Source organism: Oncorhynchus mykiss, chromosome 3 (assembly GCF_013265735.2).
Source record: "Oncorhynchus mykiss isolate Arlee chromosome 3, USDA_OmykA_1.1, whole genome shotgun sequence".
NCBI lineage: Eukaryota > Metazoa > Chordata > Actinopteri > Salmoniformes > Salmonidae > Oncorhynchus > Oncorhynchus mykiss.
In genome coordinates, this window is record NC_048567.1 from 40,613,395 (window position 1) to 40,640,726 (window position 27,332).

At 41.7% G+C, this 27,332-nt stretch overlaps 1 protein-coding gene across 2 annotated transcripts in view; it reads left to right on the plus strand.

The window, feature by feature from the left end:
- The window catches only part of dnah7 (dynein, axonemal, heavy chain 7), a 241,518-nt gene that overhangs the window by 152,234 nt on the left and 61,952 nt on the right, over positions 1–27,332 (plus strand). For both annotated transcript variants that reach the window (XM_036974097.1, XM_021596897.2), the window contains exons 51-53: positions 188–378; positions 9,519–9,652; positions 10,038–10,373. In XM_036974097.1, the coding sequence (XP_036829992.1) occupies positions 188–378; positions 9,519–9,652; positions 10,038–10,373 (661 nt within the window). The remainder of the gene's footprint in view (positions 1–187; positions 379–9,518; positions 9,653–10,037; positions 10,374–27,332) is intronic.

Sequence of the window (27,332 nt, forward strand, 5' to 3'; positions counted from 1 at the left end):
ATGTATTAAAGAGTGGTCTATAATTTGCCAAGTGTGGTCTAACCTTAAAGTGTGGTCAACTAAAAGTTGCAAACACAACACTCTTCCCAGAGGGTAAAATTGGTATGTTTTTACATATTTTGTTCTAATCAGTTTTGCACTCATTTATCTGCTCAGTATTTTTTAACAAAGCCCTGTTGTTTCTCAGTGCTCCTGGAGAACATTGGTGAGGAGCTGGATGCCATTCTGGAGCCCCTGCTGCTGAAGCAGACCTTCAAGCAGGGCGGTGCCATCTGCATCCGCCTGGGAGACTCCACTATCGAGTATGCCCCGGACTTCCGTTTCTACATCACCACCAAGCTCCGCAACCCCCACTACCTGCCCGAAACTTCTGTTAAGGTTAGACTACCATAGAACGCACACACACACACACACATACGCGCAACACACACAGAGAGGAGGGAGGAACATATGCACACTCACACACACGCAAACACTCACACACACACAAACTGATTTGTAACATGCCTCCGTTATACTTTATTGTTGAAGTTGGATGCATTGCAAAATAATTCTTAATTACAGATGCTGTCAAATGTAGAGTATTGGCACCCTAGCACAATTCAGTATTTCTTATAAAATAAGTTAATATAATAAAACATGTTTGGTGTTCACACGTATTTGTTTGATTTTCAACTGCACAGGACCCCAAAAAAACATTCAAAACTGAAATGTTATGTTTTCATTCAACAATTTTTTAAAAGAGGAAACAGATCATTCTGCTCTCCATTGTAAAATGCAACTGTATTTGATAATATTTGTAATACAATGAAATACAACACAAGTTTTGTATTTTTGTGAATAAGTTTTTTTATTCACAGTTTTGTGAATAAGTAACAGCCGTAGATGACATCTCTGTTTATAATTTATGATCACTGTACTGGATTTGAGCAATTACAGAAAAGCATGTACACACATGGCTAAGATAACCAATTTAGGCCATTGCGTTTGAAGGAAACTAGCATTCGAGCTTCATAGGGGTTGAACTTCCAAGGCTTCATTTCAAAGCGAGGCCTCGCTAACACTTCTACCTCCTTAGAACGACGACACCTTTTGCAGCACAAGACTTCTGCATAGACTCTGTTCTTCCCCATGTGTGACTTTACAGTATGTGTGTTTCTATCCATAGCCGAGCAGCACATGTGCCTGAGGCAGGTGTAAGTTTCTTCTAATGAGCCTTTACTGCTCATTCACGCTTCCCGGAGCTCACTGGCATGCAGATGCACAATCTTTTGCTGTCTGTGCTAAGTGAAGTGAAAATGATACAATGCAGAATTATAGGGGAGTCTGGCTATACCTTTCTCCTCCCCATGTAGTCTTTAGAAACTGTATCTGCTCCATACAAAATGGCTGAGCATCGTCGTAGCATTGAAGCATAGTCTATGATTATAATAGGCCTCTTATTTTAAAATGAAAATTGTAACATTCAGACTTTGAAATTATGTTCTACACATCAAATATGGTACTGCTCTTAGAACAAAACTGTGCACCAGATCCACTCTACTTAATAATTGCAGTGCTTTTCAGACAGAGTTTCAGACAGCTGCTGCGAAAGTATGATATCTCTCTCAAAGAGGGAAGGGAGTGAAGATTACAGCGAGTTACTTACTGCAGTTTCAGGGTCACAGCACTTGAGCAAAGATGCATTTACCCCCCAAAACACATCAGCCAATCACTCAATATTGTCCCGTTTAACAAAGCAACACCAATACAAGCAAGTGAGTGTGTGTGTGTCCTCGGGCAGGCCCCCAGAAAAAGCAGTTTTCAGAAAATGCACATATAAAGTGAATTGCATTAGGGAGAAAAAAAGGCATTACCAAGGTTCGCATTTCAAGCATCTATTTGCAGGGCCACCCGCCTGTTTTTTATAGGCCCCCATTAAATAGATTCAGCTCGTTTTTTACGAGCACACTTTTTCCTGACAGCCTACAGTACACTCTCATGATAGGCTCTCATTCTTCCCATCAAGCCATATCTGAAGCACAATACCTCTAATCGGAGCAGGCCCAGCTCCGGCGCCAGAACTGATCCGTTCGATGGGCCTTTGTTTTCCATAAGCAGGCATGTTTCTTTCACGGGAACTCCACATGTGTGTATGCGCTTGCGTGCCATAGGCAGCTTGTGAGTTTCAAGTTGGGGAAGCTTTCAATTATCCTACCATTACTACCAATCTGCATGCCAGTTTCATTTCAATAATAACATTTTAGTTTCTCAAAATCATTGTCAAATGGTTAATCATAGGCCTCCCAGGTCGCGCAGTGGCTAAGGGTGCTGTACTGCAGCGCCAGCTGTGCCATCAGAGACCCTGGGTTCGCGCCCAGGCTCTGTCGTAACCGGCCGCGACCGGGAGGCCCGTGGGGCGACGCACAATTGGCCTAGCGTCGTCCGGGTTAGGGAGGGCTTGGCCAGTAGGGATGTCCTTGTCTCGTCGCGCACCAGCAACTCCTGTGGCGTACCGGGCTCAGTGCGCGCTAACCAAGGTTGCCAGGTGCACGGTGTTTCCTCCGACACATTGGTGCGGCTGGCTTCCGGGTTGGATGCGCGCTGTGTTAAGAAGCAGTGAAGCAGTGCGCACCCGAGCCCGTACGGGAGTTGTAGCGATGAGACAAGACAGTAGCTACTAAAACAATTGGATACCACGAAGTTGGGGAGAAAAAGGGGTCAAATTAAAATAATAAAATAAAAAAAATGGTTAATCATACAAATCTGAAATAAAACGATACAATGCTAAAAGTAAAAATGCAACTATGGCGAGAGCACTAGCCTCTGCCATTTGGACACATTGATACACGATTATTGGCAGCTAAAGAAATGAGCGCATAGAACTCAGTGATAGCCTATAGGCAAATGCAGGAGTAACCCTATAACTTAATCTTCAACTAAGTAAAATACATAGGCCTAAAGCCGACAAGTAAAAACAGTAGAAAATATTTCACAATCATCTCTCTACTCCGCCTGTCTGCCTCCCTTTCTTTTTGTCTTGACTTGAGCTATTGCTAGTGAAGCACAACATTGTATCAAATCATCAACTGGTTCGGCCTGAAGCTGTAGCCAGCAAACTTGCAACATTGTATCAAATAGCCTATTCACGCACCAGTGAGCTAGGGACAAACAGCAGTTTTTTTTATGATGTTTTCACTGGATATAGGGAATCATCAGATCATGATGTTTTGCTCTTTCACACCAAGGCTTGATAAAGAAGAAGATGGCACCGAAGAACATGGCTGACGTTTTACATTCTCTCAACCAACTGTGCTATTTTGTTCATTTTTTTGCGTTTTGTGTAACTTATTTTTTAACTTATTGTGTACATCTCTTCTGACCGAAAATAACTTCTGGATATCAGAACATCGCATTTCAAGCATCTATTTGCAGGGCCACCCGCCTGTTTTTTATAGGCCCCCATTAAATAGATTCAGCTCGTTTTTTACGAGCACACTTTTTCCTGACAGCCTACAGTACACTCTCATGATAGGCTCTCATTCTTCCCATCAAGCCATATCTGAAGCACAATACCTCTAATCGGAGCAGGCCCAGCTCCGGCGCCAGAACTGATCCGTTCGATGGGCCTTTGTTTTCCATAAGCAGGCATGTTTTTTTCACGGGAACTCCACATGTGTGTACGCGCTTGCGTGCCATAGGCAGCTTGTGAGTTTCAAGTTGGGGAAGCTTTCAATTATCCTACCATTACTACCAATCTGCATGCCAGTTTCATTTCAATAATAACATTTTAGTTTCTCAAAATCATTGTCAAATGGTTAATCATAGGCCTCCCGGGTCGCGCAGTGGCTAAGGGTGCTGTACTGCAGCGCCAGCTGTGCCATCAGAGACCCTGGGTTCGCGCCCAGGCTCTGTCGTAACCGGCCGCGACCGGGAGGTCCGTGGGGCGACGCACAATTGGCCTAGCGTCGTCCGGGTTAGGGAGGGCTTGGCCAGTAGGGATGTCCTTGTCTCGTCGCGCACCAGCAACTCCTGTGGCGGACCGGGCTCAGTGCGCGCTAACCAAGGTTGCCAGGTGCACGGTGTTTCCTCCGACACATTGGTGCGGCTGGCTTCCGGGTTGGATGCGCGCTGTGTTAAGAAGCAGTGAAGCAGTGCGCACCCGAGCCCGTACGGGAGTTGTAGCGATGAGACAAGACAGTAGCTACTAAAACAATTGGATACCACGAAGTTGGGGAGAAAAAGGGGTCAAATTAAAATAATAAAATAAAAAAAATGGTTAATCATACAAATCTGAAATAAAACGATACAATGCTAAAAGTAAAAATGCAACTATGGCGAGAGCACTAGCCTCTGCCATTTGGACACATTGATACACGATTATTGGCAGCTAAAGAAATGAGCGCATAGAACTCAGTGATAGCCTATAGGCAAATGCAGGAGTAACCCTATAACTTAATCTTCAACTAAGTAAAATACATAGGCCTAAAGCCGACAAGTAAAAACAGTAGAAAATATTTCACAATCATCTCTCTACTCCGCCTGTCTGCCTCCCTTTCTTTTTGTCTTGACTTGAGTTATTGCTAGTGAAGCACAACATTGTATCAAATCATCAACTGGTTCGGCCTGAAGCTGTAGCCAGCAAACTTGCAACATTGTATCAAATAGCCTATTCACGCACCAGTGAGCTAGGGACAAACAGCATTTTTTTTATGATGTTTTCACTGGATATAGGGAATCATCAGATCATGATGTTTTGCTCTTTCACACCAAGGCTTGATAAAGAAGAAGATGGCACCGAAGAACATGGCTGACGTTTTACATTCTCTCAACCAACTGTGCTATTTTGTTCATTTTTTTGCGTTTTGTGTAACTTATTTTTTAACTTATTGTGTACATCTCTTCTGACCGAAAATAACTTCTGGATATCAGAACAGCGATTACTCACTGTGGACTGAAATAAACCTTTTCCTTTAATGAGTCCAACAAGAAGGATATCCTGCTTTCACTGGACCAGGCCCAGATCCACGCCTTTTGCGTGAAGAAAAGATGCAGGAAAAGGGGCCGCAGATCAGGCTGCCTTCTGAGAATCCGTAGGCGAGCGAGTAAACTCCCACTGCCATCTATTATTTTTGCTAACGTGCAATCATTGGAAAATGAAATTGATGACCTACAATTAAGATTGTTCTACCAACGGGACCTCAAAAACTGTGGCATCTTATGTTTCACCGAGACGTGGCTGAACAACGATGCGGACAATATAGAGCTAGCGGGGTTTTCCGTGCACTGGTGGAACAGAAACGCTACCGCAGGGTAAGACAAGGGGTGTGTGTATATTTGTCAGTAACAGCTGGTGCGCAATGTCTGATATTAAAGAAGTCTCAAGGTATTGCTCGCCTGAGTTAGAGTACCTTATGATAAGCTGTAGACCACACTACCAAGAGAGTTCTCATCTATATTATTCTTAGCCTTCTATTTACCACCACAGAACGAAGCTGGCACTAAGACCACTCTCAACAAACTCTATAAGGCCATAAGCAAAGAAGAAAATGCTCACCCAGAAGCGGCGCTCCTAGTCCCGGGGACTTTAATGCAGGCAAACTTAAATCATTTTTACCACATATTTACCAGCATGTCACATGTGCAACCAGAGAAAAGACAACCTTTACTCCACACACAGAGATGCATACAAAGCTCTCTCCCGCCCTCTATTTGGCAAATCTGACCATAATTATATCCTCCTTATTCCTGCTTACAAGCAAAAAACTAAAGCAGGAAGTACCAGTGACTCGCTCAATATGGAAGTGGTCAGATGACGCAGATGACAGCACCTCAGTCATCGGCTTCATCAATAAGTGCATAGACGACGTCGTCCCCACAGTGACTGTACGTACATATCCCAACCAGAAGCCATGGATTACAGGCAACATCCGTATCGAGCTAAAGGTAAGAGCCTAGGCTTTCAAGGAGCGGTAGACTAATACGGATGCTTATAAGAAATCCCGCTATGCCCTCAGGTGAACCATCAAACAAGCAAAGCATCAATAAAGGATTAAGATTGAATCCTACGACACCGGCTCTGGTACTCGTCGGATGTGGCAGGGTTTGAAAACTACTTCAGTGACTCGAGCATTCCAGATGAGCTAAATGCCTTTTCTGCTCGCTTCGAGGCAAGCAACACTGAAGTACGCACAAGAATGCACAACAAAACTTTTCCCCCTCAGGAGACTGAAAAGATTTGGCACTGGTCCCCTGATCCTCAAAAGGTTCTACAGCTGCACCATGGAGAGCATCCTGACAGGTTGCATCACCCCCTATGGCAACTGCTCAGCATCTGACCGTAAGGCGCTACAGGGTGTTCTGTGTAAGGCCCAGTACATCACTGGGGCCAAGCTTCCTGCCATCAAGGACCTATACAATAGGCAGTGTCAGAGGAAAGCCCATAAAATTGTCAGACTCCAGTCACCCAAGTTATAGACGGTTTTCTCTGCTACCGGAAGGCAAGCGGTACCGGAGCACCAAGTCTAGGATCAAAAGGCTCCTCAACAGCTTCTACCCCTTAGCCATAAGACTTCTGAACAATTAATAAAATCGCCACTGGACAATTTACATTGAACCCCCCTCCCTTTTGTACACTGCTGCAACTCGCTTTTTATTATCTCTGCATAGTCACTTCACCTCTAGCTACATGGCGCCGACAGAGATGGGCGCCTTGATTTGCATTCTAAGGAAACTATGCAGTATTTTGTTTTTATTTCTTACACTGTTACCCCAGGAAATATTAAGTCTTATTACATACAACCGGGAAGAACTGTTGGATTTAATAGCAACGTCAATATTACGACCAGGAATATGATTTTCCCGAAGCGGATCCTCTGTTTGGACTCAGAAGGCCACCCAAAACACCGGAGCCGCAGAAGGGGCAGACACAGCGGTCTTCTGGTCAGGGTACGTAGACGGGCACATCGCTCACTTTTCCCGAGTATACTTCTCGCCAATGTCCAGTCTCTTGACAACAAGGTAGACGAAATTCGAGCAAGGGTTGCCTTCCAGAGATACATCAGAGATTGTAACATGCTGTTGTTCATGAGTTGTTTCGATGTTGGAAAGAGCTTTCAAATTCCCAATGGCTGATGTTGACTTACTGTGTGAGGTGAAGAAAAAATGACTGAGAAGCTCAGCTTATTAGTGGTGGACATTGTGAGTTATGACCATCAGAATTCGAACATTGCCAAATGAGCACTTTCCTACTTTTGGACGCAGAAGGCCAGGTAGGTCTACTGCTGTGTGCTCCCACAACATTATTAGGAAAGAGAAACCAGACACATGCTCATTGATCTCATGGAGTACTCCAAACAAAAGACAATGAAAAAATGTCAGAAACTCGTAATGGTTATGAAAGGAACCAAAACTTGTTTCTCGCAAGTGTGGCATGTTGTGATCTCCGCAAACAATGTTTCCAGTCCGAGAATTAGTCATAATGAACATTCATAAAAAAGTGTTATACATTAGCTTAAAGATTAACTTCTTATTAATCCAGCCGCTTTGTCAGATTTCAAAAAGGCTTTACGGCGAAAGCATACCATGCGATTATCTGAGGACAGCGTTCCGCTTACAAAAGCATACAACATTTTACAACCAAGTAAAGGAATTACAAAAGTTAGAAATATTGATAAAAATAATCACTTACCTTTGAAGATCTTCATATGGTTACAGTCACAATAAATGTTTGTTTTGTTTGATAAAGTCCCTCTTTATATCCCAAAAACTCTGTTTTGTTGGCGCGTTTTGTTCAGTAATCCACTGGCTCCAAGGAGGTCAATTCATGCAGTAGAATATATCCTAATAAAGTATAGTTCATCGAAACATGTCAAATGATGTTTATAATTCATAATTCCTCAGGTTGTCAATTGTCTAAATAATCGACAATATTTAAACCGGACAATAGCGTATTCAATAGAAAGGAAAAACAACGAAGGGCGTGCATTCGGTCATGCGTGCAAACCAGCTCTGCGTTCTTCCTCAGTCCACTGAGAGAAAGGTCTCATTCTTCTTCCTTTTTCAGAAAACAAGCCTGAAAAAATGTCTAAAGACTGTTGACATCTAGTGGAAGCCATATGAACTGCAATCTGGGTCCTAACCCAATAGATACTCTATAGGCATTCAATTGAAAATACACACATAAAAAAAATCCCACTTTCTGGATGGATTTTCCTCAGGTTTTTGCCTGCCATATCAGTTCTGTTATACTCACAGACATAATTTAACCGTTTTGAAAACTTTAGAGTGTTTCCTATCCAAATCTACCAATTATATGCATATCCTAGCTTCTGGCCTGAGTAACAGGCAGTTTACTTTGGGCATGCTTCTCATCTAGATGTCGAAATACTGCCCCCAAGCCATAAGACGTTTTAATACATGCATTAACAGAAATGAATGTAACCAATTGACGGGGGATTAACAGTATATGTACTAGGCCTACTGGTGACCTAGGTAATGGAGAATTGATTTAAAGAAATAAACAACCAAAGGGCAAACAATTCACACAATGAAACAATGAATACACAATAATTAGGCCTGCCATCTTGGTTGGATAATAATCGCAGTTGAAAAAAAATCATCATAAACTAATTTAGGCCTACTGGAACATGACAGCGAGTCAAAGGTAGGCTACCTCTTTTTGAACTACTTCATTGATTTATTGAAATGACCTTAGCATTTCTGTTGTCAATACTGCGACCACAATACAGTAGCCTAGTAGTTGAAAATTGGCTGTGGTGCAAGATCCTGGAGGTGCTGCCTTCATCAGAGGGCAACATCTTCCTGTGGGCTCTCTCTCTCTCTCTCTCTCTCTCTCTCTCTCGCTCTCGCTCTCGCTCTCGCTCTCTCGCTCTCGCTCTCGCTCTCGCTCTCGCTCTCTCTCGCTCTCTCTCGCTCTCTCTCTCTCTCTCTCTCTCTCTACAGACCAATGCACATAAAAAGCAGTTTTAGGGGTGAAATGAGATTTGAAAATAGCAGCTCCGGGATTTATAGAGGCTTTGAGAGTCTTTACCACCAGCTGAGCAGGCCTTAGCATTAATATAAATGTAATTAGATGCCTGGAGAAGTGCACTAATTTATTAGAGTGGGGAGTAGATACCATATATAGGCTTTTAACCTCTAGGATAGTAGGACCTAAGGACTGGGTGTGTGGGTTGAGATGTGCTCACTTCTCTCACTTGTGATAGAGGAAAATTGCTGTAGCTTTTAAAAAAGGCTATTACAGTAGCTTAAGGTAAAAGTTACCACTGTGGGATTGGATAGTAGTGAAGTGCGAACCATTAAATGAGCACACCTAAAGGAGATATTTTTTTCTCTCTCACTCTCATGTTAGCAGACGCTCTTATCCACATGAGCAATTAGGGTTGTTCACCTTGTCGGCTCAGGGTTTCGAACCAGCGGCCTGTTAGGCTAACTGTCACCCCACGCACTACTGTAAACTCTATAGTGGATGTTTGTCATTTGTGAAGGTTGATGTATTGTGTTTGTTTGCACTGTAGGTGACCCTGCTGAACTTTATGATCACCCCCGAGGGCATGCAGGACCAGCTGCTGGGCATCGTGGTGGCCAGGGAGAGGCCTGACCTGGAGGAGGAGAAACAGGCCCTCATATTGCAGGGGGCCGAGAACAAGAGGTAATGGCTTAGTGCAGGGTTGTCAAGCTTATTCCATGGAGGGCCTAGTGTCTGTTGGTTTTGATTTTTTTCTTTCAATTAAGACCTAGACAACCAGGTGAGGGGAGTTCCTTACTAACCTGTGTCTTAGAGAGAGAGAGAACACATGTAAATATGTATTTTTGTTTGATAGAAATCTGCGTTGACAAAAGTTAATGTCAGGCTACGTCACATGATCACCAGAGACGTTTGATTTAAGCAATACCAGTAAATAAATACATTTAAAAAAGGAAATCATGATCAACAAATGGGGGAGTTCCAATCATTCAGTCTGTTCAAACAAAGGAACAGGTAGCACAGTAGACTCTGGTACTAATCACATGAACTTTTCACCCCCTCCCCCCAGGCAGCTGCAGGAGATCGAGGACAAGATCCTGGAGGTGCTGTCCTCTTCAGAGGGCAACATCCTGGAGGATGAGACGGCCGTCAAGATCCTCTCCTCGTCTAAGGTTCTGGCCAACGAGATCTCGGAGAAGCAGGCTATCGCCGAGGTGACGGAGGTGAAGATCGACGAGACACGCATGGGTTACACTCCCATTGCTGTGCACTCTGCCATCCTCTTCTTCTCCATCGCAGACTTGGCCAACATCGAGCCCATGTACCAGTACTCGCTCACCTGGTTCATCAACCTCTTCATCGCTTCCATCGACAACTCGGACAAGAGTGACATCCTGGACCAGAGGTAGCTAGCTAATTAGCAAATTGTGATGAAAATATTTTTGGCAGAATACAAATATTGCAGATAGTGTGTTTTTGATTTCCACACATTATTAGCGTGTCATGTGGATGCTGAAAGTTAGTAAGCGGAAGTGTTCCATTGAAGTCAATTGACATTTTTAACATTGTCTAGCATAGGACAAATAAGCTTGAATGTCAGTGCATTCATACACCCTGCATAAATATGGCCCCAAAGAGTCGTGAAAAAGGAAATAAAAAGTAGATAAACTACTCATTCAAGTGAGTGAGCTCCCCACCCCTTCCTATCCTCACGGTAAATAATTGGTTGTCTGTTGTCACAGACAAAGACATTGCTGGTTACATAGCTGTAGCTTATTGACACATTACTGTCCGGCCTGGCAGTGTGTTTGTCTAACAGCCTTTAAAAGTTGTGAATACTGCTTGCTCCTTTAACCTAAGTGTAAACACTGAATCCAAAATGGACGCCTAATGCATTGACAGACACATCAAAACACACTAGCTCAAAGCAGACTGCAGAACAGGCTACAGTCCTAGAGTCTTGGCAGCCCTAATCAACAAGTATGTTTGATTTAATGCAGTGGCATCACTGAGATTTAATGGGCACTTCATAAGATAAATACAGTAGGGGGGAGGGGGTTCCATCATAACCCACTAAATATATTCTCTGCATAATGAGTAGAAGAATGAGAATAACTGTCAATGCAGCATGTAGCCTAACTAATAAAGTACTTGTTGCATGTCTGCTGTCAGAGTTTGCACTCCATAATTTGCATGGGCAATGTTTTAGCTCTTGCCAAATGATGGGTTTTTGGTACTGTAGCCACTTTGAATGATTGACAAAGCATTGACCAAGCTATATCATTGGCTACTGTTAAACCTAGCAAATATGTTTTTTTTAGTAGGGACCGATACAAGTAGGCTACATTGACATATTGTAACGAACCGTCAGAAGTGTTGAACCATAGCAGACCTTTGCCAGACATAGTTGTATTTTGTAGTCTATTTTAAAATACCAACTTTTCAAATACCGGAGGTATTTGACTATAGTGAATCAACTATTGGCAACGTTTTCCTTCGATATTCAAATACAGGTCTCAGAAAAACAAATAATATTTTAAAGTATTTGAATATATGCAAGTTATTTGAAAGCAAAACAAATATTTATGTGATGGCTGCCAAATATTTTATGAAGAACCAAAATACAGTTAGTTGAATTAGTCTAAATATATTATAAGCATATGGTTTGGAGGGCTCTTGAATATTAATATAGCCTAGCTAGAATTAAATACATGATGGATGTGAATAACCTCAACATTAGAGTAGACCACTTTTGCAGCTTCAAAATGACTAACACATACATTTTCATTTTGAGTGAGACATAAGGTAACACTTCTCATGAAGTCCCTATACATATGTAGTACATTTGCTTAATGCAATAGCAGCGTTGTTGTTATATAGGACTTAGGAAATGTATTTAATTGCATAAAAACAGAGTTATTACATTATTACAGTGGAATAAGGAACAGTGACTATTCCTTCTGTGTACAGTAGTTGCAAAAACGCTCAGCTCATTGTTATGCAATTAAAATGCAATTACCAAAGTTTTATGCAACAACATGCTAATAAAATGTTGCGCAAAAAGTATATACAGTTTTATTACACATGCATAACAACAGTTTAATGTTGTGTTACTGAGAATGCTAACAGTAACAAAATATTGCTATTAGGAAACGAAATATCCCGAAACTGCCTTATTGAATCAACTACAACCATGGTAGGTGTAAAATCATGTTAACGTGTATTCTGAGTAAACTATCCCTTTAAAGGTGGTATAGTGTTTGAAACAAGAGCACAGCCTTAGATGAACAAAGAGGTTCAAAGTAGTTTTTGCTATCTATCCAAATTGCTGTTTGCAAATGGCTTTGAATTACTCTGCAGTATTTTCAGACATCATACAATTAATTGCAGCTTTCGACCTTTTCAGTGGCATGTTAGAAGAGTCATACAGTAGTTGAGCGTCACAACTTATTCAACTTTCAAAATATAATTGGTTTGAGTTGATTATGTTAACATAAATACATTTAGCATCCTAGGCCTCCAAGCATACAAGTGTCAAATCAAATCAAATCAAATCAAATTTTATTTGTCACATACACATGGTTAGCAGATGTTAATGCGAGTGTAGCGAAATGCTTGTGCTTCTAGTTCCGACAATGCAGTAATAACAAGTAATCTAACTAACAATTCCAAAACTACTGTCTTGTACACAGTGTAAGGGGATAAAGAATATGTACATAAGGATATATGAATGAGTGATGGTACAGAGCAGCATAGGCAAGATACAGTAGATGGTATCGGGTACAGTATGTACAAATGAGATGAGTATGTAAACAAAGTGGCATAGTATAGTATAAAGTGGCTAGTGATACATGTATTACATAAGGATACCGTCGATGATATAGAGTACAGTATATACGTATGCATATGAGATGAATAATGTAGGGTAAGTAACATTTATATAAGGTAGCATTGTTTAAAGTGGCTAGTGATATATTTACATCATTTCCCATCAATTCCCATTATTAAAGTGGCTGGAGTTGAGTCAGTGTCAGTGTGTTGGCAGCAGCCACTCAGTGTTAGTGGTGGCTGTTTAACAGTCTGATGGCCTTGAGATAGAAGCTGTTTTTCAGTCTCTCGGTCCCAGCTTTGATGCACCTGTACTGACCTCGCCTTCTGGATGATAGCGGGGTGAACAGGCAGTGGCTCGGGTGGTTGATGTCCTTGATGATCTTTATGGCCTTCCTGTGACATCGGGTGGTGTAGGTGTCCTGGAGGGCAGGTAGTTTGCCCCCGGTGATGCGTTGTGCAGACCTCACTACCCTCTGGAGAGCCTTACGGTTGAGGGCGGTGCAGTTGCCATACCAGGCGGTGATACAGCCCGCCAGGATGCTCTCGATTGTGCATCTGTAGAAGTTTGTGAGTGCTTTTGGTGACAAGCCGAATTTCTTCAGCCTCCTGAGGTTGAAGAGGCGCTGCTGCGCCTTCTTCACGATGCTGTCTGTGTGAGTGGACCAATTCAGTTTGTCTGTGATGTGTATGCCGAGGAACTTAAAACTTGCTACCCTCTCCACTACTGTTCCATCGATGTGGATAGGGGGGTGTTCCCTCTGCTGTTTCCTGAAGTCCACAATCATCTCCTTAGTTTTGTTGACGTTGAGTGTGAGGTTGTTTTCCTGACACCACACTCCGAGGGCCCTCACCTCCTCCCTGTAGGCCGTCTCATCGTTGTTGGTAATCAAGCCTACCACTGTTGTGTCGTCCGCAAACTTGATGATTGAGTTGGAGGCGTGCGTGGCCATGCAGTCGTGGGTGAACAGGGAGTACAGGAGAGGGCTCAGAACGCAACCTTGTGGGGCCCCAGTGTTGAGGATCAGCGGGGAGGAGATGTTGTTGCCTACCCTCACCACCTGGGGGCGGCCCGTCAGGAAGTCCAGTACCCAGTTGCACAGGGCGGGGTCGAGACCCAGGGTCTCGAGCTTGATGACGAGCTTGGAGGGTACTATGGTGTTGAATGCCGAGCTGTAGTCGATGAACAGCATTCTCACATAGGTATTCCTCTTGTCCAGATGGGTTAGGGCAGTGTGCAGTGTGGTTGAGATTGCATCGTCTGTGGACCTATTTGGGCGGTAAGCAAATTGGAGTGGGTCTAGGGTGTCAGGTAGGGTGGAGGTGATATGGTCCTTGACTAGTCTCTCAAAGCACTTCATGATGACGGATGTGAGTGCTACGGGGCGGTAGTCATTTAGCTCAGTTACCTTAGCTTTCTTGGGAACAGGAACAATGGTGGCCCTCTTGAAGCATGTGGGAACAGCAGACTTGTATAGGGATTGATTGAATATGTCCGTAAACACACCGGCCAGCTGGTCTGCGCATGCTCTGAGGGCGCGGCTGGGGATGCCATCTGGGCCTGCAGCCTTGCGAGGGTTAACACGTTTAAATGTCTTACTCACCTCGGCTGCAGTGAAGGAGAGACCGCATGTTTTCGTTGCAGGCCGTGTCAGTGGCACTGTATTGTCCTCAAAGCGGGCAAAAAAGTTATTTAGTCTGCCTGGGAGCAAGACATCCTGGTCCGTGACTGGGCTGGGTTTCTTCCTGTAGTCCGTGATTGACTGTAGACCCTGTAGACTGTAGACCCATGATGTTGGCCTGTTGGGGAGGTTTATGACCCCCATAAATACCTTTCCCCTTTTCTCAGAACCATATTTTGGTAATTCAACCGGTTGAAAATACGTGTTGGTACTTAATGAATATGATCTCAGATCAGTTGTTGTCTGAGACATTACTACTAATGACAGGATGACAAACTGTATCTTGGAAAGTCGACACATTCTAGTTATCAGATTCACATGGAATTGTTGTGCAATTTAAATGTTTAAATATGAAACTGTTTGTGAAAAGATTAAATGTAATTTTAGCTTCTTAAATGAAAGAATGGTTTGTCATAGAAAAACTCTGATCACTCAAAGTGAACAGACTTTGGTTGTAAACTATGAAACACGCCCTCCTTTCACCACTATATAAACCCGTTGATGAAAATTCTACTTTCTGTTCCGAGGATGTGAGGACAACGGTCCTACGTTAAAAGGGCTCAGATAATGACCTAACGAAATTAGCATCGTGTTCAATGTGAAGGTGACTATTGACATGCCGAAAGGATGAATTTCGACTAAACCAGCCAGAATATAGCACGAGCTTAAAAGTATGGCAATTTGTTATGAACTTTGAACTCTTATTCACTCCAGAAGTGATACCTCCTAGCCGTTCGTTGAGGTAGCAGCAGCACTGTAAACGTGGGCTAGGAAAGAACGGACAACGTACCCAGTCTAACACACACAACGATACTACAATGTATCAAGTTTACCACCAGAGACATTCTTCAGAGGACAAGAGATCCCTGCTGGGTAACCCGACCTTCCATCTATGACCAACCTATTAAAGCACAGCTCAGAGTAAATATTCCTTGCACTTTCCTTTTCCAAATGGGCTGTTATTTAGAATGCATAAGATAAGTATTTACGATAGCATAGCTGCCTACGGCCCGATGGAGGAACAAAACATATTTTGTGTGTCTGTCTTCCCGCTCTTTCATTAAAAATCCTACCCTCTTTCTTTGTGTAACCAGCCATCATATCGGTTCCGTCCGCTAGGGACGTTTTCCTTTTACATAATTTGTAATCAATGTATGGTCCATTCTGTGTAGATGAAATTCTGTCTGATTATTTAGGTATTTAGTAAATTAATAATTAAACCAAATGTTGATTTGCTGATTCAACATGTTCGCCAGGGTTCGTGAAGATAACCAAGATTTTACAACCTTCAGATGTGACTGAATAAAGTGATGATTAAATATTGACTGCTACTGATGTAAAAGATTACTAGTTCTTTAAGAGTTTATTCGGGTGATAACAGCTCGATAAACATTATTTCGTGGTGCCCCGACTTTCTAGTTAATTACATTTACCTGATTTAGCTTTATCAGGTAATATTAATTACAGAGAAATTATTTTATAGAATAGCATGTCATCACTTAATCACTTAATCCGGCAAAGCCAAAGAGACGACACAAGCTGCATACAAGCCGCTCTCTACATTTAAAAAAGAATAATAAATAAATGTAATATACACCATTATAATAAATCCAATATTTATTTTAGGAAGGTCTAAATAAACATCATACAGCATGAAGAAAATGCATTTCAGAAGAACAGAATATGAATTGGTCAACTGTATGTTATCTGGTTATGCGCCATGCCATAGGCTGTAGGCTTGTTCATTTAGCTGTCAAGATATGCTAAGAAGTCCCGTGCCATTATTTTATATTGTGAAGAATATAATTGTACTTAGCTCAATAAAACAGAAAGGATTTTTTTCCCATTCCTGGAGCGAGTGTGAATATTGTCTTTAATAATATCTCAAATTAGTTTTGATTTAGAATGGCCCATTATTCAATGGGCAGGAACAAGAACAGGGGAAAAAATACATGTCATCTGCATGCACTCGAATAGCAAATGGATGCTCCGCACTTTCTCGCCAGTCTGTTTTTCAATGATGCCGGGTAGGCTACTTCGTTTTTTATAGCAGAGCATGTGCTTAATATGACCAGCTGAGAAATAAACTCAGCAAAAAAAGAAACATCCTCTCACTGTCAACTGCGTTTATTTTCAGCAAACTAAACCTTTGTAAACATTTGTATGGACAAGACAACACTCAACAACTGAGACATAAACTGAACAAGTTCCACAGACATGTGACGAACAGAAATTGAATAATGTGTCCCTGAACAAAGTGTGTGGGGGGGGGGGTGAAAATCAAAAGTAACAGTCAGTATCGGGTGTGGCCACCAGCTGCATTAAGTACTGCAGTGCATCTCCTCCTCATGGACTGCGCCAGATTTGACAGTTCTTGCTGTGAGATGTAACCCCACTCTTCCACCGGACATTTCTGGGGGGGATGGCCCTCAACCCTTTGATCCAACAGGTCCCAGACGTGCTCAATGGAATTGAGATCCGGGCTCTTCGCTGGCCAAGGCAAAACACTGACATTCCTGTATTGCAGGAAATCATGCATAGAATGAGCAGTATGGCTGGTGGCATTGTCATGCTGGAGGGTCATGTCAGGATGAGCCTGCAGGAAGGCTACCACATGAGGGAGTAGGATGTCTTCCCTGTAACGCACAGCGTTGAGATTGCCTGCAATGACAACAAGCTGAGTCCGATGATGCAGTGACACACCGCCCCAGACCATAACGGACCCTCCACCTCCAAATCGTTCCTGCTCCAGAGTACAGGCCTCTGTGTAACGCTCATTCCTTTGACGATAAACGCGAATCCGATCATCACCCCTGGTGATACAAAACCGCAGGTGTTATGTTCGAATGTACCGATCCTGTGCAGGTGTTGTTACACGTAGTCTGCCACTGCGAGGAAGATCAGCTGTCCATCCTGTCTCCCTGAAGCGCTATCTTACGCATCTCACAGTACGGACATTGCAATTTATTGCCCTGGCCACATCTGCAGTCCTCATGCCTCCTTGCAGCATGTCTAAGGCACGTACACGCAGGTTAGCAGGGACCCTGGGCATCTTTCTTTTGTGTTTGTCAGAGTCAGTAGAAAGGCCTCTTTAATGTCCTAAGTTTTCATAACTATGACCTTGCCTACCGTCTGTAAGCTGTTAGTGTCTTAAGGACCGTTCCACAGGTGCATGTTCATTAATTGTTTATGGTTCGTTGAACAAGCATGGGAAATAGTGTTTAAACCCTTTACAATGAAGATCTGTGAATTTATTTGTATTTTTACGAATTACAGTGCCTTGCGAAAGTATTCGGCCCCCTTGAACTTTGCGACCTTTTGCCACATTTCAGGCTTCAAACATAAAGATATAAAACTGTATTTTTTTGTGAAGAATCAACAACAAGTGGGACACCAATCATGAAGTGGAACGACATTTATTGGATATTTCAAACTTTTTTAACAAATCAAAAACTGAAAAATTGGGCGTGCAAAATTATTCAGCCCCTTTACTTTCAGTGCAGCAAACTCTCTCCAGAAGTTCAGTGAGGATCTCTGAATGATCCAATGTTGACCTAAATGACTAATGATGATAAATACAATCCACCTGTGTGTAATCAAGTCTCCGTATAAATGCACCTGCACTGTGATAGTCTCAGAGGTCCGTTAAAAGCACAGAGAGCATCATGAAGAACAAGGAACACACCAGGCAGGTCCAAGATACTGTTGTCAAGAAGTTTAAAGCCGGATTTGGATACAAAAAGATTTCCCAAGCTTTAAACATCCCAAGGAGCACTGTGCAAGCGATAATATTGAAATGGAAGGAGTATCAGACCACTGCAAATCTACCAAGACCTGGCCGTCCCTCTAAACTTTCAGCTCATACAAGGAGAAGACTGATCAGAGATGCAGCCAAGAGGCCCATGATCACTCTGGATGAACTGCAGAGATCTACAGCTGAGGTGGGAGACTCTGTCCATAGGACAACAATCAGTCGTATATTGCACAAATCTGGCCTTTATGGAAGAGTGGCAAGAAGAAAGCCATTTCTTAAAGATATCCATAAAAAGTGTTGTTTAAAGTTTGCCACAAGCCACCTGGGAGACACACCAAACATGTGGAAGAAGGTGCTCTGGTCAGATGAAACCAAAATTGAACTTTTTGGCAACAATGCAAAACGTTATGTTTGGCGTAATAGCAACACAGCCCATCACCCTGAACACACCATCCCCACTGTCAAACATGGTGGTGGCAGCATCATGGTTTGGGCCTGCTTTTCTTCAGCAGGGACAGGGAAGATGGTTAAAATTGATGGGAAGATGGATGGAGCCAAATACAGGACCATTCTGGAAGAAAACCTGATGGAGTCTGCAAAAGACCTGAGACTGGGATGAAGATTTGTCTTCCAACAAGACAATGATCCAAAACATAAAGCAAAATCTACAATGGAATGGTTCAAAAATAAACATATCCAGGTGTTAGAATGGCCAAGTCAAAGTCCAGACCTGAATCCAATCGAGAATCTTTGGAAAGAACTGAAAACTGCTGTTCACAAATGCTCTCCATCCAACCTCACTGAGCTCGAGCTGTTTTGCAAGGAGGAATGGGAAAAAATGTCAGTCTCTCGATGTGCAAAACTGATAGAGACATACCCCAAGCGACTTACAGCTGTAATCGCAGCAAAAGGTGGCGCTACAAAGTATTAACTTAAGGGGGCTGAATAATTTTGCACGCCCAATTTTTCAGTTTTTGATTTGTTAAAAAGGTTTGAAATATCCAATAAATGTCGTTCCACTTCATGATTGTGTCCCACTTGTTGTTGATTCTTCACAAAAAATACAGTTTTATATCTTTATGTTTGAAGCCTGAAATGTTGCAAAAGGTTGCAAAGTTCAAGGGGGCCGAATACTTTCGCAAGGCACTGTATCTTTGAAAGACAGGGTCCTGAAAAAAGGGACTTTTCTTTTTTTTTTTTTTCATATAAGAACTCCAGGCATCAACCACTGTCTGAGCAGCATGCTCTCGCTGCATAGCAAGTGATATTCCGGCCAAACTCTGTATGCCATGGGCTCTACAACCCTGTTCCTGTATCTACCCAGTGCTTTTTTTTGGAAACCAAGTGAAATCTGTTCGGGAACATCGATAGTAACACATTTTTGCAACGAAACATACAGTGCCTTCGGAAAGTATTCCGACCCCTTGACTTTTTCCACAATTTGTTACGTTATAGCCTTATTCTAAAATGTATTAAATCGTTTTTTGGTTAATCAATCTACACACAATACCCATAATGACAAATCAAAAACTTTTTTTGAAATGTTTGCAAGTGTATTAAAAATAAAAAAAACTTCTCTTCAGATCCTCTCAAGCTCTGTCAGCTTGGATGGGGAGCGTTGCTGCACAGCTATTTTCAGGTCTCTCCAGAAATGTTTGATCAGGTTCAAGTCCGGGCTCTGGCTGGGCCACTCAAGGACATTCAGAGACTTGTCCCGAAGCCACTCCTGCATTGTCTTGGCTGTGTGCTTAGGTTTGGAGTCCTGTTGGAAGGTGAACCTTCACCCCAGTCTGAGGCCCTGATCGCTCTGGTGAAAACATCCCCACAGCATGATGTTGCCACCACCATGCTTCACCGTAGAGATGGTGCCAGGTTTCCTCCAGACATGACTCTTGGCATTCAGGCCAAAGAGCTCAATCTTGGTTTCATCAGACCAGAGAATCTTGTTTCTCATGGTCTTAGAGTCTTTACGTGCCTTTTGGCAAACTCCAAGTGGTTTGTAATATGCATTTTACTGAGTGGCTTCTGTCTGTCCACTCCACCATAAAGGCCTGAGGAAGAGTCTTGGTGGTTCCAAACATCTTCCTTTTAAGAATGATGGAGGCCACGGTGTTCTTGGGGACCTTCAATGCTGCAGACATCTGTACCTCGACACAATCCTGTCTCTGCGGCTCTATGGACAGTCCCTTCGACCTCATGGCTTGGTTTTTGTTCTGATATGCACTGTAAGCTGTGGGACCTTATATAGACAGGTGTGTGCCTTTCAAAATCATGTCCAATCAATTTCATTTAAAATATTATTCAGCATAGCTAAAGGTAATACTGTATGTCACCCAATTAACTATGAAAATATAAACAATTCCCTATTACTAGGCTATTGAAAATCAAATACAATTTCACTATAATTGTAGGCTAACTGTAAACCGCCCTGCACAATCAATGAACCAACAGCATCGAAAAATCTTGGGGAAGGAGCATTGATGACATGGCAGGTGGCAGTGTGGTAGGACGCTTGTCCCATGAATTATTCATAAACATGTAGGATTAGGTGATAACTGAGAAATAAACATTCTGGATAATATAGAGAATATGGAACTATTTATTGATTAGCATTTTGATATGCTTGACAAACAAACAGATACATCGAAGTGAACATGAGAAGACCTTTCGTCGAGTTCTGCAAGTGAAACGGTAGGGAAGCCGCCTTCTAAAATTCAAAATGTAACATTGGAGGGCGATGTTTTTAAAACTATGTCTCCAGAATATAGAACATTGCTTACAAGCATGAGCGAGTAGTTGAAAAAAGCTGGATCTATTGCCTGGGCTACTGGGGGTGGCTGAGGCCTTAAAAACAGTAATGGATTATAGTAATACATTGATGGAAGAAATACGAGGGGAAAATAAGATATTGACAACTACCATGGACTCCCTAAAATGCACTACAGAGAGGCTACGTTGTGATATTAAAACAGTGAAGGCCAAATTACTTGCTCTAAAGTGCAGAAGTATGAAAAAATGTGAATAAAGGAGGATATAAATTAAAAATATCAGTCAACGGAGGACAAGTCAAGGTGTTCATGATTAATTATCAGGTATCAAGGTAATACCCAGATGCAGACTGTGTCAAAGTAAGAATGATTATTACAGCAACAGGGGCAAATGTAGAGAACAGCAGGCATGCTCAGGGTCAGGTCAGGCAGAGGTCGGTAATCCAGAGGTGGGGCAAAGGTATAGGACGGGCAAAGGTACAGGACGGCAGGCAGGCTCAGGGGCAGGCAGAGTGGTCAGGCGGGTGGGTACAGTGTCAGAGCAGGAAAGCATCAAAAACCAGGAGGACCAGAAAAGAGAGACTGGGAAAAAGCAGGAGCTGACAAAAACACTGGTTGGCTTGACAAACAAGACGATCTGACAACAGACAAACCGAGAACACAGGTATAAATACACAGGGGAAAATGGGGAAGATGGGCGACACCTGGAGGTGGGTGGAGACAATCACAAAGACAGGTGAAACAGATCAGGGTGTGACAGTAATCTTAAGATGACGGACGAACAGGTGGAAACTATTGATTTTCAAAGGGCTCACCGTTTCGGTGGCAGAGCAGAGGGAAGACCCTGTCTGATCGTTGCTATGCTAAGCCACTGCAAAATGAAAGTTGCCTTAAAACAGGGTTGGGAATTGAAGAACACCCCATTCTCTATTCATGAACAATTTCCCCATGAAATAGTGGAGAGACGACGTGACCTGTACCCCACTTTCAAAAGGTTCTGAGCAGAGAAGCAGAATGGTCTTGTGGTCGATAAATTATATGTAAACAACTAAATGTTCAAGGACTCAAAGATTACAACATGGCTGTGAGTGATAGCTACCTCCAGTTGAAGTAGTCCCCAATACATATTTGCACCGCATTACGCAGTACAAATATGGATTAATTTGTTTTTTACAAAACCATTTTTTTGGCATAATGGACTTTTTTTATCATATATTTGTTTACTGCAGTAAGGAACAGTAGACTATGTGAACTTAAAATAAGGTTGGATTTATGGTAATGCCTAGTGGGTGATGAATTTATCCTGTTTCTATTCAAGCAATATGGAACTTTGGACTATATGGACTTAAATAATATCAAGTTTTTATTTAGGGGAAGGAGAAGATGGGTGACCTTTTTTCTTTATGAATGTTTATTTATTTAATTTCAAGATTGTACATTATAAATGAGGTTGTTTTTAGTTTAGGATAAAGTATTATAGAATTAAAAACCTGCCTAGGTTCTCTATTGGAATAGGCCTATAGAGCCTAAAATAATTGGTGTCATTACCCTTTTACATTTAAAAAATACATCTCAATATAAAAATGTACACAATTAGTATTTTTCCGGAACACACCGGCAAATTAATTAGGTTTTGTCAACACTGGGATAAACTGATTAAAGTTAACGGTAGAACCAACACAATAACTGGCTTCTGGAAGCACTTCTCTATGCGAGAGAGAGGTATGTTATATATTTCTATATAAGCTATTTATGCTGCCTTTTATATTCTTGATCCTAATGATATAGGCCAAGGTGTAAAACAGCCAAGGTGATAGAGCAACGACCCTGGGTGGAGAGAGGGTTGGTTTTATAGGTTTACTTGCTCTGGATTGTCAGTATTGTATTCTTGGCCATCTTTCCATGGCTGTGTCAGAGTCGATTGTAAGTTGTATTCCTTAATGGGCAGTGTGATGCCTAAGACTAATGACTGCAAGTAAAAATTTGAGGCCGTTAGAATCTATGTTCCTTTTTCCTTCTTCCTTTTTTTGCCGGAATACAACGGGATATAGTAAGGACTACATGAAATATGTCTAGCATGTAATGGACATAAAAAAGGACTGGTCTTGTGATATATTTAGGTTGTTTTCTCTTCATTTTTTCAAAAATGTTCCAACAATTGAATCAAATGAAGGGAGCATGCTGGGCTGACATGCTTATAGTCTTGCTAGGCCTTTCTAAATATGAGCATGCATATATAAGATTGTGCTGTTGTTATTTCTATTAATATTTTCTGTTATTGTTACTATTATATTTTTTTCTGAGTGTCTTCCATGTTATTTGATTAGTTCTCTTAAATAGCACCCACATAGATATTTATGTTATCATGGGACTGCCCATATTTCCCTCTGGCCAACGCCAATTGGCGGCCAAGGGTTTGCCTTTGGACGCAAAAGTGCATCGTGAGTCAGGAAGATGGTCTGATGGACTTACATGCTGACCAGACCGGACACGTCGCGTGCGCGAGCGTCGCAAATTAAATTTAGAAATCCATGTTATTCAACTATTGCACCCACACTGCTGCGCACATGCGCCATTGTGCGCTATCGTGCATAAATATATTTTGCCCTCCCCCCACACCAAACGCGATCACGACATGCAGGTTAAAATATAAAACAAACTCTGAACCAATGACATTAATTGGGGGACAGGTCGAAAATCATTAAACATGTATGGCAATTTAGCTAGTTAATTTGTCCTATTTAGCTGGCTTGCTGTTGTTAGCTAATTTGTCCTGGGATATAAACATTGAGTTGTTATTTTACCTGAAATGCACAAGGACCTCTACTCCAACAATTAATCTACACATAAAATGGCCAACCGAATCTTTTCTAGTCATCTCTTCTCCTTCAAGGCTTTTTCATTGTTTAACTTAAATGGTGATCGCATCTAAACTTTCATTGTACTTTCACAACTACCGGCAAAACAGTTCGTCTTTCAGTCACCCACGTGGGTATAACCAATTAGGAGATGGCACGTGGGTACCTACTTCTATAAACCAATGAGGAGATGGGAGAGGCAGGACTTTCAGCGCGATCTGCGTCAGAAATGGGAATGAGTTCTATTTTAGCCCTTGGTGTCGCAGACACTCATTGGCGCGCGCGCGCGAGCAGTGTGGGAGCAATAATTGAATGACATGGATTTCTAAATTTAATTTGCAACGCTCGCGCACGCGACGTGTCCGGTCTGGTCAGCATGTTAGTGAATAAGGGTTCAAAGTTCATACCAAGTTGCCATGCTATCTGCTCATGCTATATTCTGGCTGGTATAGTCGAAATTCATCCTTCCGGAGTGTAGGTCGTCAGCTTCACATTGAAATTCGATGCTGGGCGGGGTTTGAGTGAAAGAGTGGGAGACTGGGGAACAAAGGGAGAAGCTGTGCTATCGTAAATACAGTATCTTATGCATTCTAAATTACCGCCCATTTGGAAAAGGAAAATGCAATAAATATTTATTCTGAGCTGCGCTTCAGTAGGTTGGTGGTAGATGGAAGGCCGTGTTGCCAAACCAAGTTCTCTGTCCTTTGAAGAATGTCTCTGGTGGTCACTTGGATAAGTTGTAGTAACGTCGTCGTGTGGTAGATGGGATACTCTGTATTTTTCTTCCTAACCTGCGTTTGCAGCTGCGGTCGCTAACTCAACGGCTAGGAGGTATCACTTCTGTCGGGAATAAGAGTTCAAAGTTCATACCATTCGCAACCAAAGCTCATAATTTACAGAAACTCGTTACAAATGATCGAGTCATCCATGGTTCCCCAAATTATATTTTGAAAGCAAAATATTTTAAGCATGTTTTATTTTCAGTCTCCTCCATTTCCACTGAATGATGTTAAATGTTAGGATTTATTTCCTAATAATAATAATAATAATAATGTAAAATTAAGACATTTACAGAAAGACCCGTGTGAAGGCCAACGTACAGAAGAGGAACTTTTTGATGCATTAAAAAAATGTTCAGTCTGGAAAAACACCAGGGCTTGACGGTATACCAGTAGAGGTGTATCAGACCCTTTTTGATTAACTCAAAAGATAAATTATTAGCATGTTTTAATTGCTATTATACAAATGGTAGACTTTCAGGTACTCCACAAGAAGTTCTGATTTCATTACGACTAAAACAGGACCCAGGTGGTATGTATAAAGATTCAGTCCATTTAAAAAACTGGATCCCTCTTACATTTCAATGTTGTGATGCGAAAATCCTGCCAAAATGCGTAGAACATAGAATAAAAAAGGTTTTACCAGATATTGTTCATCCTGATCAGACAGGTTTTTTACTTTGATGATATATTGAAGATAATATACGACAGTTACTTAAAACAATTTAACATTATGAAACATCAAAGATACCAGGCCTGGTCTTCATAGCAGATTTTTAACCAGTTATGCATTAAACATTTTGGATGAAAAACTTTCCCGTTTTAAACAAGATATTTTGTCACGAAAATATGCTCGACTATGCATATAATTGACAGCTTTGAAAAGAAAACACTCTGACGTTTCCAAAACTGCAAAGATATTGTCTGTGAGTGCCACAGAATTTATGTTACAGGCGAAACCCAGATAAAAATCCAACCAGGAAGTGCCGCATTTTCTGAAACCGCCTCATCCCAATGAGGCTGTGAATGAGCTACGAATGAGCTTACGTTTTCCACATTTTCCCCAAGGTGTCTACAGCATTGTGACGTCTTTTCAGGCATTTCCATTGAAGAATGGCTGTAAGGGACCATATATAGCATGTGGTCACATGGTGTCTCCCGCAGAAAATCTCACGTAAAATACTGAGGTAGCCATTTTTCCAATCGCTTCTTATGAGAAACCAATTGCCTCGACGGATATATTATCGAATATATATGTTAAAAACACCTTGAGGATGGATCCTAAACAACGTTTGCCGTGTTTCTGTCGATATTATGGAGCAAATTTTGAAAAAAGTTTGGCGTTATAGTTGCAGCATTTTCCGGTCGATTTCTCAGCCAAGGATGATGAAGAAACGGGAGCTATTTCGCCTACAAAAATTATATTTTTGGAAAAAAGGAACATTTGCTATCTAACTGGGAGTCTCCTGAGTGAAAGCATCTGAAGTTTTTCAAAGGTAAATTATTTAATTTGGTTGCTTTTCTTATTTTCGTGAAAATGTTGCCTGCTGCCAGCAGAGCCTAGCATAGCATTAGGATAAACTTACATAAATGCTTGGCTGTAATGCGTATTTTGAAAATCTGAGATGACAGTGTTGTTAACAAAAGGCTAAGCTTGTGTTTGAATATATTTATTTCATTTCATTTGCGATTTTTTTGCGTATTTATGTCCGCTGCGTTATGCTAATGCATTTGAGGCTATGATTACGCTCCCGGATACGGGTTTGCTCATCGTTAAAAGGCTTTTGATAAAGTATGACTAGAATTGATATATAAATGCCTGGATTACTTTCATTTTGGTGAGTCTCTTATACAATGGGTTAAAGTTATGTACAGCAACCCCAGATGAAAAAAAGTAAATAATCGTTAATTCTCAGAAAGTATTTAGCTTTTGTGAGGAGTAAAACAAAGCTGTCCGTTGTTTCCATGTCTATTTATTATGGCCATTGAAATGCTAGCTATTATAATTTGATCCAACGAGACCATCAATGTGTTAGAAATCCAGGGGATAAAAACAAAAATGTCAATGTATGCCGATGACTCAATTTTTTGACTCTAAGTCTGCAATCTGGATCCCTGCACATTCTCATTAAATATCTTGATCACTTCTAGCCTCTGGATTAAAACCTAATTATGACAAGTGTACCGCACTACGTATTGGATTGTAAAAAAATTGTGTTTACACTACCTTATAGCTTACCAATGAACCTTTTTGGGATGTGGGGCAGCATTTTCACTTTTGGATGAATAGCTTGCCCAGAGTGAACTGCCTCCTACTCTGTCCCAGATGCTAATATATGCATAGCATTATTAGTATTGGATAGAAAACACTATGAAGTTTCTAAAACTGTTTGAATGATGTCTGTGAGTATAACAGAACTCATATGGCAGGCGAAAACATGAGAAAAATCCAACATGGAAGTGGGATATCTGAGGTTTGTAGTTTTTCAAAGCTTGGCCAAACGAATACACAGTGTCTATGGAGTCAAGTTGCACTTCCTACGGCTTCCACTAGATGTCAACCGTCTTTAGAAACTGGTTTGAGGATTCTACTATAAAGGAGGGGCTCATGAAACCTGTTTGAGTCAGTGGTCTGGCAGAGTGTCTCAGGCTCATGATGTGCGCTCCTGACAAAGTTACCTCTCATTCCAGTGCT